This window comes from Oryctolagus cuniculus, chromosome 6, assembly GCF_964237555.1.
Source record: "Oryctolagus cuniculus chromosome 6, mOryCun1.1, whole genome shotgun sequence".
Taxonomy (NCBI): domain Eukaryota; kingdom Metazoa; phylum Chordata; class Mammalia; order Lagomorpha; family Leporidae; genus Oryctolagus; species Oryctolagus cuniculus.
The window spans coordinates 81000469-81016804 of record NC_091437.1 but is presented as its reverse complement, the minus strand read 5'-3'; the positions used below and the strand labels follow the sequence as shown (position 1 = coordinate 81016804).

The following is a 16336-nucleotide window of genomic DNA, read 5'->3' as shown; positions in this document are numbered from 1 at the left end:
TCTAGCATGTTCCCTATTTTCACAGACCTCTCAATGAACAACTCTTGGCAACAATTCCAAGATTCTGCCTCCAAGTTCTTTGATTCTAAACAGTTATTATATGTCTGAGAACTAACTAACTAAAAGAAAAAGCCATTCTTTTCACTTATTTCAATTTTAATGCGGCTTCTAAAAGTGAAGAATAGGTTCTAATCTCTAAATTTTAAGAATACGTATGAGATTATCTGTAATGAAAATGTTTCAGTTCAAAAGACAAATTCACTATAACTGGTGGTTAGCTGGTCAATAAATTGTGTTTTATGGTCACCTTAATGAAAATGCAGTTATATCATTTTTTGGTGGTATGCTGCAAGAAATTTCCTCAATTTTTTCATTCTTACACTCCCTCTTTTTTCTTTCTTGGAAAGCTGGCTTCCCATAAACAGCCCCAGGACCCAACCAGGCCGTAGGCTGAGAATGAAGCCTACAGTTTGGGCTGCCACTACTGCAAGCTGGGTCTTCAGAAAGAAGATGCCCTGGATTTCTAACACATAGCAGGTACTCTTCGGGGGAGGCTCCTTGGTCCCACCTACAGTTCTTTCATGTAAGCCCCATGGGAAAAGGGTCTAGCTTAATATGCCTTTGTCAAGTTTGGAGGAAGCAGCAGAATTACACTTCTTGGGTTAGAGATGAAACAGGTTTTCAAGATTACTACTAATATGTTCCAAGTTTGCAGATAATCTACGGCAGCAACCATAGAGAATGCTATCTCCTAAATTTGTATGGAAACAATGTTTCCTACTTATGACAATATTCAAGTATCTGCAAGAGCTTTTGTTACTGGGAATTATTTATTTTTGATGGCTTGTATTCAAAGAATTTCCCATCATACTTGCCAAATATTTTCTAGAAAGCCATCTTTGAGTTTGGTTAACATAATTCAACACACAGAGCATAATGACTCTGGAAAAACTAATCTGTGAACCTGGCTAAGGACTAAATAAATCAACTTTAACTGCTGACTTGAATTGCAAAGTTGAAGAACTGACCAGGACTGTAGTAACCTCGCTAACACATTACTTTCCTTAGAGCTCTGATTAAGCAGTCATCTCAATTTGCATCATCATGTCATCCACCCAAGTTGTGGGTCCATTTCTTGGTGAATAGAAATCAGAACTTGCACTAGAAGGAGTTGACACACAAAGTAATTTATCTGCAGCAAATAAGGTGACCGCAGGAATCATTTCCAAAGCAGTGACTACTCTAGTCAAGGTGTTAGTAAAATGGCACAGTCTTATCTATGGCGTGATCTACACCCCCGACACCATCCTAGGCTTTAGCCTCCTCTGCCATTGCTGGAAGCCAGGTGGCCACACGGCCCACCCACTGGTGTCAGCTCCACCCCCATCCTAATGGGATTTGCTGCTTCTACTTCCCTGCCCTCCCCCCGGCAAAGTTTTAAAAGGACCTATTCAACATGTGACTCCTTCTTGCCGTCTCCTGATCTCTCTCCCTCTGTCTCTCTTATGCTCTCCTTCTCCCTCTTTTCCTTCTTCGCCCCTTCCCTCCAGTCTGTCAGGTTTGCAATAAACCCTTTCCCTTACTCCAGTGTTTGGTGTGTTTTGTGGCAGCATTACACAAGGGAAGTAAAGTTTTCTTTGTCTTAGGGGAAATGAATGTGCATGAGGGGAAGTACTTGAACATGCACGAGTGGGCACAAGCTTATGCAGGTATAGTTTAGAAAGAAGCTCACACATACATCTCATTTCATGGCAATAAAGCCTAAGCTCCTCTTGGAGCAAAGACCTTAGCATTAAAGTTAGCAAAAGGTTCATTCTTGATTAATTATTGTACTTTGCATATGCTCAACTGTCCCAGCCATAGTTACCATGGATGGTTCAGGCTAGATTCTTGAGTGTCAAAGCCACCTATTTCTTTGGTTGAAGTCACCTGTTTTCCTCTAAGAGATAAATTTTGATGTTACTCTTCTGCCTCATTACCCAGGAAACATGGTTCCCCTCAAACTCATACCTTTGAATATGGCAGTCATCATCATCAGGCCTAAGTCATCTTTTTTTTTTTTATCTCACAGACAACTTGGTGGCCAAAATACATGCTGAATACATTGTTTGGGAATCTGTCAAGTGTAAGGAGCAATTCCTCTATGGCAAAGGAACTGAGGATCAGTTTCAGTAGAAAAAGAGAAAGCAAGTTCCTTTCAGAAGAGCTGAAACTTTATGTGGTTTGCCCAAGGCCACCCAGCTGATTTTTGGTGGAGAATATGAAATCAAATAGTTATTCTAGCTTGGGAACTTGTTGGGAGAGGGAAACACATTAAACATTTTTGCTGTACTGTATCAGCATATGCAGTATTAGAGAAACTGTCACCTGAGAACAATCCGTGGTAAGTATAGGCTCTTCAGTCTCCCAAAAAATCTTCTATTGTAACTAATCTATATATACATGAGGGTATTTTAAAAAGTTCGCAGGAAAGTGAAATTAAAAGGTAAGCTCATTTCGGTGGAAGAACTTTAAAATTCACACCTAATTTCTTCATAATACACATTATCCACAAACTTCTTGAAGACCTACTTATACATTAATTTCATTTTTTGTTATCATAATCAACTTATCTTTTAATACCATTTCTATAAACATCTTGAAGTACTATTGTATTAATGTTAAAGTGTCTTGAGGACATCAACTGTCCTAGTAACTGTTGATTCCTTAAATGCCTTAATTGGCAGGAATTGATGAAATCCTATGTTCTACACTATCTGGTGGGATAGATTCTGCAGTCACTACTGACCCAGGGCAGAATTTCAGGGCTGACACTTGCTAGCCATGTGATTTTTTTAGGTAGTTACTGAGATGCAATTTCTCCTTGAGTAAGTAAAGACAAGACACACCTAGGAGAGCTACTGGAAGGCTTAAATGAAACAAAATTTTAAAAAATTATTCTGATGTGCTAAAACAGCAAGGGGAACTTTAATCAGGACCCTCAAGACAGGCAGCAAGCCTACAGCCTTAGAGCAGGGATCTAGCCCCACTCCTAATACAGAAAAGCCAGCTGGGGAGTTACAGCCCATGAGCTGAGGAGGAGGAGGTGTCTGTGGATGAACACTAAGAGGAGACGTCATGGGGTAGCGTCATGGCTAGAGGGATTCTTGCTAAAGGGAGAATGATGTAGGATTCTTGCTGAAGGGAGGCCAGAGTGATCAGATACCAAGGGTGCGGAAAGTTACACTAAACTGACATAGCAGAAATCTTGGTAAAACTGGGCTCGAAGGCTGAAGACGAGGCTTGATCAAAAAAGTGTTCAAAAGAGCTGTATGAAGTTTGGTCAATGAGTCTCTTTCAGTAGTAAAGGTAGAACAATTGGTGGTGGCATTTAATAAAGCATCAATCAGTCCAGTGGATCCTGCCAGTTCTGGTGGATCCCTTTTAGGCCCCATTTTGCTTGACATTTCACTAGCTTTCCAATGTTGACTACTCCAATGAAACAACTGTGACAGTATGCTTGGGTTTGCCTGCTACCTGTTTTCCAGTCACTTCAGCTCTTCTCTTCTCTTCTCATCTTGAAAAAGTGTTGGGGGGACCGGTGCTGTAGCACAAAGGGTTAAAGCCCTGGCCTGCAGTGTTGGCATCCCATATGGGTGCCAGTTTGAATCTTGGCTGCTCCATTTCCAATCCAGCTCCCTGCTGATGCACCTGGGAAAGCAGTGAAAGATGGCCCAAGTCCTTGGGTCCTTTCACAATGTGGGAGACTCAGAAGAGGCTTCTGCCTCCTGGCTTCAGATCAGCTCAGCTCTGGCCATTGCAGCCACCTGGGCAGTGAACCAGCAGATGGAAGACCTCTCTCTGTAACTCTTTCAAATAAATAAAATAAATCTTAAAAAAAAAAAAAAAAAAAAAAAAAAAAAAAAAAAAAAAGAATAAGTGTTGGAATTCCACAAGGATGGATCCCACTTTGCTCCCTCCCCATCAATGGCTTTAATCACTATATAAAGGTAAATGGTTCAGATTTTTAAGACTAGCCCAGACTTCTCTAGGGCTCCAAACCAATAACCCAACTACTAATATATACCTTTGGATATCTCATAGGTGCCTCAAAACCAAAATGTAACTCATGACCTTCTCAGTACTGTCCCCTGAAAAAGCCATTCTTCTTCAGCGATTGCTATCTCAGTGAAAGGCAGGAACACAAGCCAGATACTAGGGAGTTAGCCTGACCTGGTCTCCTTCCCATTCCTTATCGCCTTCACTTCTCCACATCCAATCCCCAACCCCCCAGGTTCTCCCCTATCTTTTCCCCTTTCTATTGGCGCTGATCTTTTGCCTGGATGATGACCTTAAGTGGTTCTCCTCCCCCAAACCATCCTCCACACTGTTGCCAGAGTAATCTTTTCATAATGCAAATCTGATCATGTCATTCCTAGGCTTCAGATTTTCCCATACAGATGCTCCTACACTGAGGAGGGGGTGACACAAGCACTGATGGGGTCAGGTCTTGTCAGCATTGTGAGAGTGTCATACAGCATATCAGGAGCTAGGAAAGGGTCACAATACTAAATTCAATGTACAGTCTCTACTGAATGAGTATAGCTTTCGCATCATAATAAAGTGGGAAAATTACATTAAACCATGGGAACTTGAGGGCCATCTGAGTTTTCCAAAGTCTGGCATTTTTTTTTTCCTATTTGACAGGCAGAATTAGTGAGAGAGACAGACAGAGAGAAAGGTCTTCCTTCCGTTGGTTCACTCCCCAAAAGGCCGCTACGGCCGGAGCGCTATGCCAATCCGAAGGCAGGAGCCAGATGCCTCTTCCTGGTCTCCGATGCGGGTGCAGGGCCCAAGCACCTGGGTCATCCTTCACTGCACTCCCGGGCCACAGCAGAGAGCTGGACTGGAAGAGGAGCACCGGGACTAGAACCCAGCGCCCATATGGGATGCCAGCGCCACAGGCAAAGGATTAACCAAGTGAGCCGTGGCGCTGGCCCCTGGCATGTTTTGACTCTGACTACCTCATCAATCCTTTCTTTCCTAGTCATTTTGCTCAGTTTCACAGACTTTGTCTTGCTGCCTGCACAGAGTTCAGTCCCAGTCAAATGCACCTCAGTTTATTTCTTTTAGATCTCTTTCCAAATGCTACTTACTCAAGGAAACCTCTGCGACCCTTGGAGAAAGGTCAGATTATCCTACATCACAACATTTTGCACTTCTTTCACACTACTTGAAATTCTAATTAACCAAGTAATTACATAATGAGCCGTCTTAATTTAACCCTGATCTTTCCTTTGCTAGAAACCAAACTCAGTGCGTGTAGAGAAAGGTTCTGTGTGGTCTGCCAGTGCCCACCAGCGTACTTTATACACAGAGGCACTAAAAGCATTGGCTGAATGTACAATTCCATGCATATCTGACAATACTTGCATATGAAATTAAACATGGTGCTTAATTTCTTTTACGGTTCATTTTCAGATTACTCTGCAAAAACACAGGATGAAAAAGAACTCCTTCAAGCTTACATTCTACCACATTAGATTATATTAAGTCACATAAAATTCATTTCTACAAAGTCTTTAACAAGCAACACGTGAGATCAAAGTATACCTGTTTTAGACACGAAAAACAAATTCAAGTGGTTTAACTCACACACTGACTATAAAGAAAACAGCAATCTAATTTTCTAGTTGGCTGTATTCCCTACCTGAAACAAATATTTCCCCAAAATAAAGATACGTCAAAACGGATACTAACATAGGAAAGTCTTTTAGCTAAAATGTTGGAAATTCTAATTACCTGCGCGAACGCAGGTTCAGGATTTAAGAGATGCGAATCCAAACCAGCTCACGACATCATTGCCATGAGACCTTTCACTTTACACCTCGCTTTCCCCCGAGTCTTACACGCTCCTCAGTAAACACGAACTGACACACACAGCCTGCCCCAGTATACGTCTCTAAAAATCTACAATGTACATTTGATTTTCCGCTGGACACGAATGGCAGTACGGGCTTTTGTTTTCCTTAAGCATCACTTGGCCCAAGGATCAGGCCGCCCGGCAGGCTTCCGGATCAGCCGCACCGGGTTTCGGGAACTCGCGGCTTAGGAAGAAGACACGCGCGCTTCCACTTACTCCACAAACGCCCTGGAGCAGAAGCAAAGGATCTTAAACTCCTCCTCCCGGTCTTCAAGGAACAGAAACATTTCGGCCACGCGGCTCCACTTCTCGCAGCACATCTTGCAGCCTCACAGGCAGCCGGAGCCTCGGCCCCAGGCTCGGCTCGTTGCTCACTGGAGACCGAAAGGAGACGCCGCCAGCAAACTGGAGGCTGCGAGGTTAGGAACGGGCCCGGAGCCGCTCGCGCAGCGCACAGTTAAGGCTCCGCTACCGGAAGTGGCTCCGAGCGGCTGCAGGAAGGGGCGGGACAGTGGGCAGTGTCACATCCAAACCGGTCCGGACTGCAGCCGCCGCTTGGTTGCTTCCCCAGCAGGTTACCCTTGCGAAACCTGCCGCGCGGATCTGTCCGCCTCCCTGGGCAGCTGACCTGGTGAAGAGCTCCTGCTGCCGCTGAAGGGTGAAGGCGAGCTGCCCTTACCGACTCCCATCCGAGGTGCGTCGGTCCCCGTCGTGGCTTCCCCGCGCTCCTGCCGCCCGCGGCGCGTCGGTCTCGTGAGGCTTGGAGCCGCGAGGGCCGCGCGTGCAGACTGCCGCGGGCGTCCCGGAGTCCCCCGGCCCGCGGACCAGCAGGCTGGGCTTCCGGCTTTGAGGGGAGGTCCTGCCCGGGTCCGAACGAGCCCGTTCTCTCCGCCCGGCATGTCCCTAGGCACGCTGAAACTTTGCGTTCCGCGGGTTTCTTCTAAACTTAACTGACGGGCAAGGTGTGTCCATCCTCACTGGAGGCCTCTGTATTTAAAAGAGAAAGGGAAGCTTGTGGTGATCCGAGGGTACGGTGAGAAGGTCATGTGGGTAGTGGGTGAGAGGGTTCGCGTCCGGACAGCTCAGGCTTGGAATAGTGGTTTCTACTAAACCCTTGACTCCGTGTGTGACCTGGCAGGCACCTTCCTGAGCCTCGCCTTGGTCATCTGTGAAATGGGGATGGTTGATAATAACTTCATGGGGATGCAGGCAGCACTCAATGAAACAATGTATGTCAAGCACTTCCTTTGTGCTATTAATAGTTGGAGTCGTTACAGACCTGGCAGGCGTCTGGTGCTGCGTGGGTCCCTGGAGTGTGCAGTCTGTAAAACAGGTCTCTGCCTTCAAGCTGCTAATTATCTAATAAGAAGAGTATCTATGCACATAAATAGGGTGGGGGAAACTGGATCATCACTGCAGAATTGGGAAAATCAGCACTTGGAGTGTGATATTCAGTGGACTGCCTAGGCAGTGTCCTCAAAGAAGCAAGTTAGGGCTTGAAGGTTTTATTAACACATAGGATTTAGTTGGTGCTAGTTATGCCCGAAATGGTATTGGACATTCTGGAGAACTATGTGTAGACTGAGGTAAAATCCAGACATTTAGAGTGGTCACTAGTGTTTGAGTGACATTTACGAGTCAGTGGGAACAAATTGATTTTTCAAATGAAATGCTTATTCCTTACTGCTGCCCTACTTTGAGGTCTGAAACCTGCTGATTTTGGTTATTTGAGAAGTTAAACGTACTACAGAGTTCACAAATGTGTTGTCTAGAGATGGGCACCATTGCTGGGCTGAGTGGCTAGGATAGGAAATTGAGGGTAGAACAGCATTGATCAAATAGAGTGGAAGAATTTAGCTGTAGGTTGAAGGGCATTTGGAAACTTAAAAAGGAAAATCTTGAAAGGTAATTGTTAGTATCTTAAGTTTGAAGCTTGAAATCAAAAAGTTTTATTTTAAAGATTAGAAGGATTGTGTTTGCCAGCTATCTAGACCGAAATATTAGATAAACTGCAGCTTTATTGATGATTTGAAGTAAGACTGATTATTTGCTAAAACTGAATGCCAGACTCTGATTAAATTTTAAATATGGAAAAAGAAAAAAATTAATTTGTCTGTGGCATTTCTTTAAATAGCATTTTCAGAGTGTTCTCAGTGCAGCTCACATACTAAAAGTAAGGAATGAGAAAATATCCTGTGGTAAATTGGGTGGGGGTGGGGGGAGAGTGGGCATTGAAGAGCCAGGTAGAAATAGACAGAAAATAGAAATTGCAATCCTAACACTTTAGCCTTTCTGTCCACAGAGAGGGACAAAGATGGACAGACAGACACACACATGTATACACATTAAAATAGAGTAAAAGCCAGGCTAGGATGTGGGAAAACAGGAGTTTAGTTGTGACTCTTGGTTTTTCATTGAATTAATTTAGTAATTTGGGCTAAGTACTCTTGGCATTCTATGTTTAACTTTTGTTTCCTGAAGATTAAGAGGTTGCACTCAATGAGTTTTTAAAAAATACTTATTTATTTGAAAGAGCAATAGAGAGAAAGATGTTTCATCTGCTGGTTCACTCCCCAAATGCCTTCAACAGCCATGGCTGGGTCAGGCTAAAAGGAGCCAGGACTTACATGGCAAGGACTCAAGTCCATGATCCATCATGTGCTGCCTACTGGTCACATTAGCAGGAAGTTGGGTCAGAAGTAGAGGCAAGACTACATCCCAGGAACTCCAATATGGGGGTAATGGGCTTCCCAAGCAGAGGCTTAATTTACCACCCACAAGGACTGACCCTTACCTTCTGTTTTAAAGTTTATTTATTTTTATTTATTTCAAATGTAGAGCAACAGAGAGATAGAGATCTTATATCTTCTGGTTCACTCCTAAAATGTCTGTAACAGCCAGTGCTGAGCCTGATCAAAGTCAGGAGCCTGGAACTCAGTCTTGGTCTCCCATATTGGGGGCCAGGGACCCAAGTACTTGAGCCATCATCTGCACCCTCACAGGGTGTGCATTAGCAGGAGGCTGGATCAGAAGCAGGGGTGGGGGCTGATGCTGTGGCATAGTAGGTAAAACTATCGCCTACAGTGCTGGCATCCAATTTGGGTGCTGGTTCAAGTCCCAGCTCCCCCACTTCCAATCCAGCTCTCTGCTATGGCCTGGGAAGGCAGTAGAAGATGGCTCAAGTGCTTGGGCCCCTGCACCCACGTGAGAGATCTGGAAGAAGCTCCTGGCTTCGGATTGGTGCAGCTCCAGCTGTCACGGCCATCTGGGGAGTGAACCAAGAGATGGAAGACCTCTTGTCTCTATCTGCCTCTCTGTAACTGTGCATTTCAAATAAATAAATCATAAATAAATCTTTTTTTTTTTTTCGACAGGCAGAGTGGACAGTGAAAGAGAGAGAGACAGAGAGAAAGGTCTTCCTTTTGCAGTTGGTTCACCCTCCAGTGGCCGCCGTGGCCGGCGCGCAGCCCTGATCCGAAGCTGGGAGCCAGGTGCTTTTCCTGGTCTCCCATGCAGGTGCAGGGCCCAAGGACTTAAGCCATCCTCCACTGCACTCCCGGGCCATAGCAGAGAGCTGGCCTGGAAGAGGGGCAATCGGGACAGAATCCGGCGCCCCGACTGGGACTAGAACCCGGTGTGCCGGCACCGCAAGGTGGAGGATTAGCCTAGTGAGCCATGGCGCAGCCCTCAAATAAATAAATCTTAAAAAAAAAAAAAAAAAAGGCAGGGTGGAATTTAATCCCAGGCACTGCACTCACTTTTAAAGACCTATTTTTCATATTATCAAAAATAAATATTTTAGTTGGAGGAGTTGTGGTGCAGTAGGTTGAGCTATCACCACTTGGGATGCCTGTGTCTCATAACGGAGAGCTGGTTCAAGTCCTAGCTCCTTCACTTCCCATCCAGCTTCCTGCTAATAATTCCTGGGAGGCAGCAGGGGATGGCCCAAGTACTTGGTTCCCTGCCACCCATGTGGGAGACCCCATTGGAGTTCTTGAATCCTAATTTTTGACCTGGCACAGCCACAACTTGTAGGCATTTGAAGAGTAAATCAGAGGCTGGAAGATTTGTCTCCCTCACTCTCACTGTTGCTCTGCCTTTCAAGTAGATCAAAATAAACAAACATTGAAAAAAGTAAAGTGGCCAGTTTAAAAAAATAAATATCAACTCCAAAGCACCTCTTTCAAACTCCTGTGATAGTACAGCAGTGGCAGCTTTTAGGACATCATCTTGGACCACATTTTTGTCAGAGATTTGAGTGAAGCAGTTGAGATCTATTTTTAGCCAAGGTTTGTTCTGTGCCTCCTATGTAGCAGGGATTATGTAAGTGCTTTACGGATGTTTTGTCAGATTACTATCTTTTGTTTTCTGTCTGGTCAAGTCTCCTTACTCAGAAAATACCTGTGGAATACGTAAATAAGTAATGCAATGAAGTAGTTCTCCTCAGGGCTGTTCACTTTCTTGTACACTGTGTGCTATGCGCTATGTCCTAGTCAAGGACATGCCCTTCAACAATGATCTTTTCTATATTGCACATTTCTCACTCTCCCATTGGTGCATCATCATTGCCATTAAAAATTCCTCAATTTTCTTTCATCTGAAAACAACAGCAGTAATGAACTACTGACCTATGTCCTTTTCTGGATACCCACATCCTTCTTTGCTCCTTTATGCAGTAGGGCACCTCTGAAAGATTTGCTGTAATTGTGTTTCTAATTCATTCTCTTCCATTCTTTCCTAAACTTTACTTTGATCTCATTATATCAAAAGAGCTCTTTTCAGGGTTTGCCAGCATCCTCTGTGTTGTGAAATCCAGTGACCAGTTATTCCTTATCTTACTTGACTTCTCAGGAGTATTTATTTATTTATTTATTTATTTTTAAAGAGATTTATTTATTTATTTGAAAGAATTAGAGAGGTATTGATTGGTTGATTGATATATTGATCTATCTGCTGGTTCACTCCTCAAATGGCCACAGTGGCCAGGCTGGGTCAGGCCAAAGCCAGGAGCCAGGAGCTTCTTCCAGATTTCCCACATGGATGTAGGGGCCCAAGGACCTGAGCCATCCTGCACTGCTCTCCTAGATGCATTAGCAGGGAACTGGATCAGATGTGGAGCAGCTGGTACACGTACTGGTGTCCTTTTGGGATGATGGCACTGCAGATGACACCAGCCCCTCTCAGTAGTATTTAAAACATAGTGTCCACTCCTTCCTGAAGCACTTGTTACTTTGACTTTCAGGATGCCCCTGTAGAAGGAAGATGCTAGCTATTTGTTGTTATTCCAACTCTAAAGCTTATAGATTCACTCTCTAGAGGGACCTTCTTTAGTTTACTGTCCTTGTGCTGGCAGTTCCCAGATTTGTATCTCTACCCCAACCTTCCTGCTATTCTTGGGTGTGTCCAACGTCTATTTAACATCTTTACTTGGATGTCCAGTAGACATCTTAGACTTAATGTTTTCCAAATTGAATTCTTGATACTCATCCAACCCCCAAATCTGTTCTTCCTATAATTCTAATAGCTAGCTATAATAACACTGATAATGATAGTAGTACTTGGTTAGTGCTTATACCGAAGGATCTACTAAAAGCTAGCTAAGCTTTGTAAACATGTAATCTTCACAGTAATCTTATCAGGCAGGTGTTGATATTCTCTTCATTTACAGGTGATGAAACTGAAGCAGAAATAACTTGCCTATGTCACACAGTGAGTGGCAGAGCCTCCCAGAACACAAACCAGATTGCCAAAACAACAAAAACAAAAACAAGTGGATTCCCAGACTTCTTTCTGACTCACATCTTCAGCAAATCCTGTTGGCTTTATCTTCAGAATGTATCCTTGATATGGACCATCTCTTACCGCCTTCATTCTAACACGTGTGTACATGCTGCTTTCAGTCTGTGTCTCCCATGTGGGTGTGAGGGACCCAAGTACTTGGGCCATCATCTCCCGGTTTGTTGGTACATTCACAGGAAGCTGAATTGAAAGCCAAGGCTTGATCCCAGGTACTGCATCATGTGATGGAGCTGTCAGAAGTGTTGAACTGAGTCACATGCCTGGTATTTGATCAACACAGCAGTCACATAAAATTCAGATCAGACAATCTTGCCCATCGTGTCAAAGCACTCAGATCAAAGCTGACACACAAGGCTCCATTATGCTACCTTTTAAAAATCTTTAAATTTGTTTTAGGCCGGCGCCGTGGCTCACTAGGCTAATCCTCCGCCTTGCGGCGCCAGCACACTGGGTTCTAGTCCCGGTCGGGGCGCTGGATTCTGTCCTGGTTGCCCCTCTTCCAGGCCGGCTCTCTGCTATGGCCAGGGAGTGCAGTGGAGGATGGCCCAAGTCCTTGGGCCCTGCACCCCATGGGAGATCAGGATAAGTACCTGGCTCCTGCCATTGGATCAGCGCGGTACGCCGGCCATGGCAGCCATTGGAGGGTGAACCAACGGCAAAAGGAAGACCTTTCTCTCTCTGTCTCTCTCTCTCTCACTGTCCACTCTGCCTATCAAAAAAAAAAAATCTTTAAATTTGTTTTAAAAGATATATTTATTTATTTGAAAGGCAGAGTTATACAGAGAGAGGAGAGATGTAGAGAGAGAGAGAGAGATCCTCTATTAGCAGAGAGCTAGATCAGAAGCAGAGCAGCTGGGACTCGAACTGGTGCCCATCTGAGATGCCAGTGCCACAGTGTCAGCCTCTCTATGCCCATTTCTGACTGCTCTCCTTACTGCTTGCTGTTCCACCTGGCTTCCTTGTTGTTCCTTATACCAAACAAGTACACATTTTTTGTACTTGCTATTCATTTAGTCAGGAATCCTCTTCCACCAGCTATCCAGAGATCTGCTCAGATATACCTTCTAGAGGGGCCTTTCCAGACCACCCTACATAACAGTACTGCCTCCCCACACCTCCTCCTTTGCTTCGGTAGAACTTCATCTTATGCTGCTGTTTTTCTCCACAGCACCTGTCATCGTCTGGCCTAGTATATATTTACTAGTTCTTTGTTATGTATCTTTTCTAGATTGTAAGCTGCTTGAAACTGTAGAATTTGCTTTATTTTCTGCTGGGAAAGTACTTGGTACATAGTAGGGTACCTGGGATGAAATTGGTCTTTATCGAATGAATTATTATCTCTATTTTCTGAAGACAAAATTGAGACACAAAGAGGTATAATTTGCTTGAATTCTCTACATAGTGTAGGGTTAATTAACTGAAAATTGATCTCTGCAAAAAATAAGACTGGGAAAGGAAGAGGGAAGAAGAAAGTGGGAATATGGGTGGAGGTGGGGAAAGAATCACCATGTTCCCAAATTTGTATATATTAGATGCATGAAGTTGTATTAAACAAAACAAAAGACTACAAAACCAGTATTCTGGTACTTGCAGCTTGGCTCTTAAGCCATTCTTGAAACAGGCTGAATCTTTGCTGTATTCAGAAAAATCTTTGTTGAAGTAGAGATTATGGAGATGTAGTAAATAAATAGTCCCATGTTTTTAACAGAACATGAAATAGAGCTACGCTAAAAGCCACAGAGATCTTTGATTCTTTTAAGAGTAGCGACAGCAAACATGTAGCACCTATTACATGCCATTTTTCTAAGTTCCTTGCACCGATTAGTCATTTTAATTAGAGTAACCCTTGGAGTAGAAATTTTCATTACTCCAATTTTATAGATCTTAGCAAAGTGAGGCACAGGGGGTTCCTGACATGGTCCTCTCAGTAGCAGTTAGCTGGAGTCTGGTACAGAGAATGACGTGAGTGGTGAAAGTCTAAGGAGAGGTTGAAATAATTAAATGATCTGATTAGGGGATGTCGTGGCTCCTGTTAGCTGTTCTGAAGCTTTCAGAGGTTGGCTAATGGAAGAGAGTCTACAGCACCCAGCTAGTTCCGGTAGGTGAGAGTTAAGGTGAAGTAAATATAAGGAAGACCTTTTTAGTGCTTCAGTGATTGGTTTTGGAGATATACTAGAAACCTTTTTGAGTTTTCTGTTCTAGAAAAGTTTAAATCCAACCAAGGCAGAATGAACATTTATGAAGGGGTTCTTGCCTGTTGCCCTGTTAGAGGACTACTAGATCTTGTGAGGGAAGGTTTAAAATCAGAACATTTTGTAATCCTATTAAAAATGGGAAATGAGACAAGATGTTATGGGCAGTTGTATTAACCAGTAAGGGTCAGATCATCAAAATGTTGATTTGTGCTAAGAAAAGCTCCTCTTAACACACATATTACAAAGTTACATTTTATAATTTATTGATAATATTTTAAGTTCTTTTCTATTGAGATAAAATTCACCAAAGCATTCATCAGTTTAAAATGTACAGCTTGCATATTTGCAAGGTTGTGCAGCTGTTCTTACTATGTAACTTCAGAATATTTCATTGTTTCTGATAGCAGTCGTTGTTCATTCTCCCCTCCCCAACCCTGGCAATCTGTCTCTGTGGTTTGGACTATTTTGGTATTTAATATAACCAGAATCATATGCTATGTGGCTTTTCATATCTGGTTGGGCCATCTTCTGCTGCTTTCCCAGGCACATTGGAAGGAGCTGGATTTGAAGTGGAGCAGCCAGGACTCCCGGCACCCATATGGAATGCCGGTGTTGCAGGTGGCAGCTTTACCTTGTATGCTACAACACTGACCCCCTTAATTCTATTTTTCCATGAACTTTTTGAAATATGTTCGTATGTCCAGGACTAAAATTGTTGTCATATGGTAACTCATATTTAGCTTTTTGAGAAACTGCCAAACTAATTTCTACAGTGGCCACACCATTTTACAATCCCATGAGCAGTGTATGAATATTCTGATATCTCTACATCATCAATACGTTATTCTATATTTTTTTAAAAAAATTATAGCTTTCCTTCTGGGAAAAGCTCTTTATTTTAAAAAGTATTATATTTTGCTGTGTTGCTTTCTAGGTGATCAAACACTGGTAAATTATATCTGTAGTGATTTGACTTTTATTTATTTTTTTAAAGATTTATTTATTTTACTTGAAAGAGTTACACACAGAGAGAAGGATAGGCAGGGACAGAAGTCTTCCATCTGCTGGTTCACTCCCCAGATTGCTGCAATGTCCACAACTGCACCAATCCAGAGCCAGGAGCTTTTTCCAGGTCTCCCATGTGGGTGCAGGGGCCCAAGGACTTAGGTCATCTTCTACTGCTTTCCCAGGCCATAGCAGAGAGCTGGATTGAAAGAGGAGCAGCCAGGACTCAAACTGGCACCCATTTGGGATGCCGGCATTGCAGGTGGCCACTTTACCCACTATGCCACAGCATTGGCCCCGTGATTTGACTTTTAGATGGAGTGACTAAAATTTGATGTAAATAAGGCCGGCCCAGGATAGGGGGTAAGTGTGCGCTGTGTTCATTTTCTGTTACTTATAGCGGCCTAGATTTCCCACAAAGAAATGCTTTTGGTTACAAGGAAATTATACTAAATTCTCCATCCCTGGAGGAACAGGTCAGAGTACATGCCCTCCTAATAAGCTGGTTAGCAAGATAATCTTGGCAGAAAGACAATGAAGAATTCCTCTTGTGTGTATGTCTCTTCCTCTGTCTCCTTCGTTTTTTTTTTTTAATTTTTTATTTAGTAAATATAAATTTTCAAAGTACAGTTAATGGATTACAATGGCCCCCCCCATAATTTCCCTCCCACTCACACCCCTCCCATCTCCCGCTCCCTCTCCCATTCCATTCACATCAAGATTCATTTTCAATCATCTTTATATGCAGAAGACCAATTCAGTATATATTAAGTAAAGATTTATCAGTTTGCACGCACACAGGAACACAAACTGTAAAATACTGTTTCAGTACTAGTTATAGCATTACTTCACATTGGACAACACACCAAGGACAGATCCCACATGAGAAGTAAGTACACAGTGACTCCTGTTGTTGACTTAACAATTTGACACTCTTGTTTATGGCGTCAGTAATCACCCTAGGCTCTAGTCATGAGTTGCCAAGGCTATGGAAGCCTTTTGAGTTCGCCGACTTCGATCTTATTCAGACAGGGTCATAGTCAAAGTGGAAGTTCTTTCCTCCCTTCAGAGTAAGGTACCTCCTTTGATGGCCCCATTCTTTCCACTGGGATCTCACTCACAGAGATCTTCCATTTAGGTCTTCCTTTTTTTTTTTTTTTCCAGGGTGTCTTGGCTTTCCATGCCTAAAATGCTCTCATGGGCTCTTCAGCCATATCTGAATGTCTTAAGGGCTGATTCTGAGGCCAGAGTGCTATTTAGGACATCTGCCATTCTATGAGTTTACTGTGTATCCCGCTTCCCATGGTGGATTGTTCTCTCCCTTTTTGATTCTGTCAGCTAGTATTAGCAGACACTAGACTTGTTTGTGTGATCCCTTTGACTCTTAGACCTGTCAGTGTGATCAATTGTGAACTGAAATTGATCCCTTGGACTA

At 43.4% G+C, this 16336-nt stretch overlaps 2 protein-coding genes across 10 annotated transcripts in view; one reads left to right on the top strand and one right to left on the bottom strand.

The window, feature by feature from the left end:
- TGS1 (trimethylguanosine synthase 1) overlaps positions 1-6423 on the bottom strand; it is a 47035-nt gene extending 40612 nt beyond the window's left edge. Inside the window, exon 1 of the mRNA XM_008255539.4 lies at positions 6119-6423. Within this exon, the coding sequence (XP_008253761.3) occupies positions 6119-6222 (104 nt within the window). The 5' untranslated portion in view covers positions 6223-6423. The remainder of the gene's footprint in view (positions 1-6118) is intronic.
- Positions 6424-6455: 32 nt separating this feature from the next.
- The window catches only part of TMEM68 (transmembrane protein 68), a 48453-nt gene continuing 38572 nt past the window's right edge, over positions 6456-16336 (top strand). For 2 of the 9 annotated variants that reach the window (XR_011389995.1, XM_008255536.4), the window contains exon 1: positions 6456-6596. The gene's annotated coding sequence lies outside the window, so the exon portion shown is untranslated. Of the gene's footprint in view, positions 6597-6733; positions 6931-11570; positions 11911-16336 lie in introns of those variants that run through there. The other 7 variants (XM_017341309.3, XM_070076617.1, XM_008255538.4 and 4 more) reach the window with 7 other exon arrangements.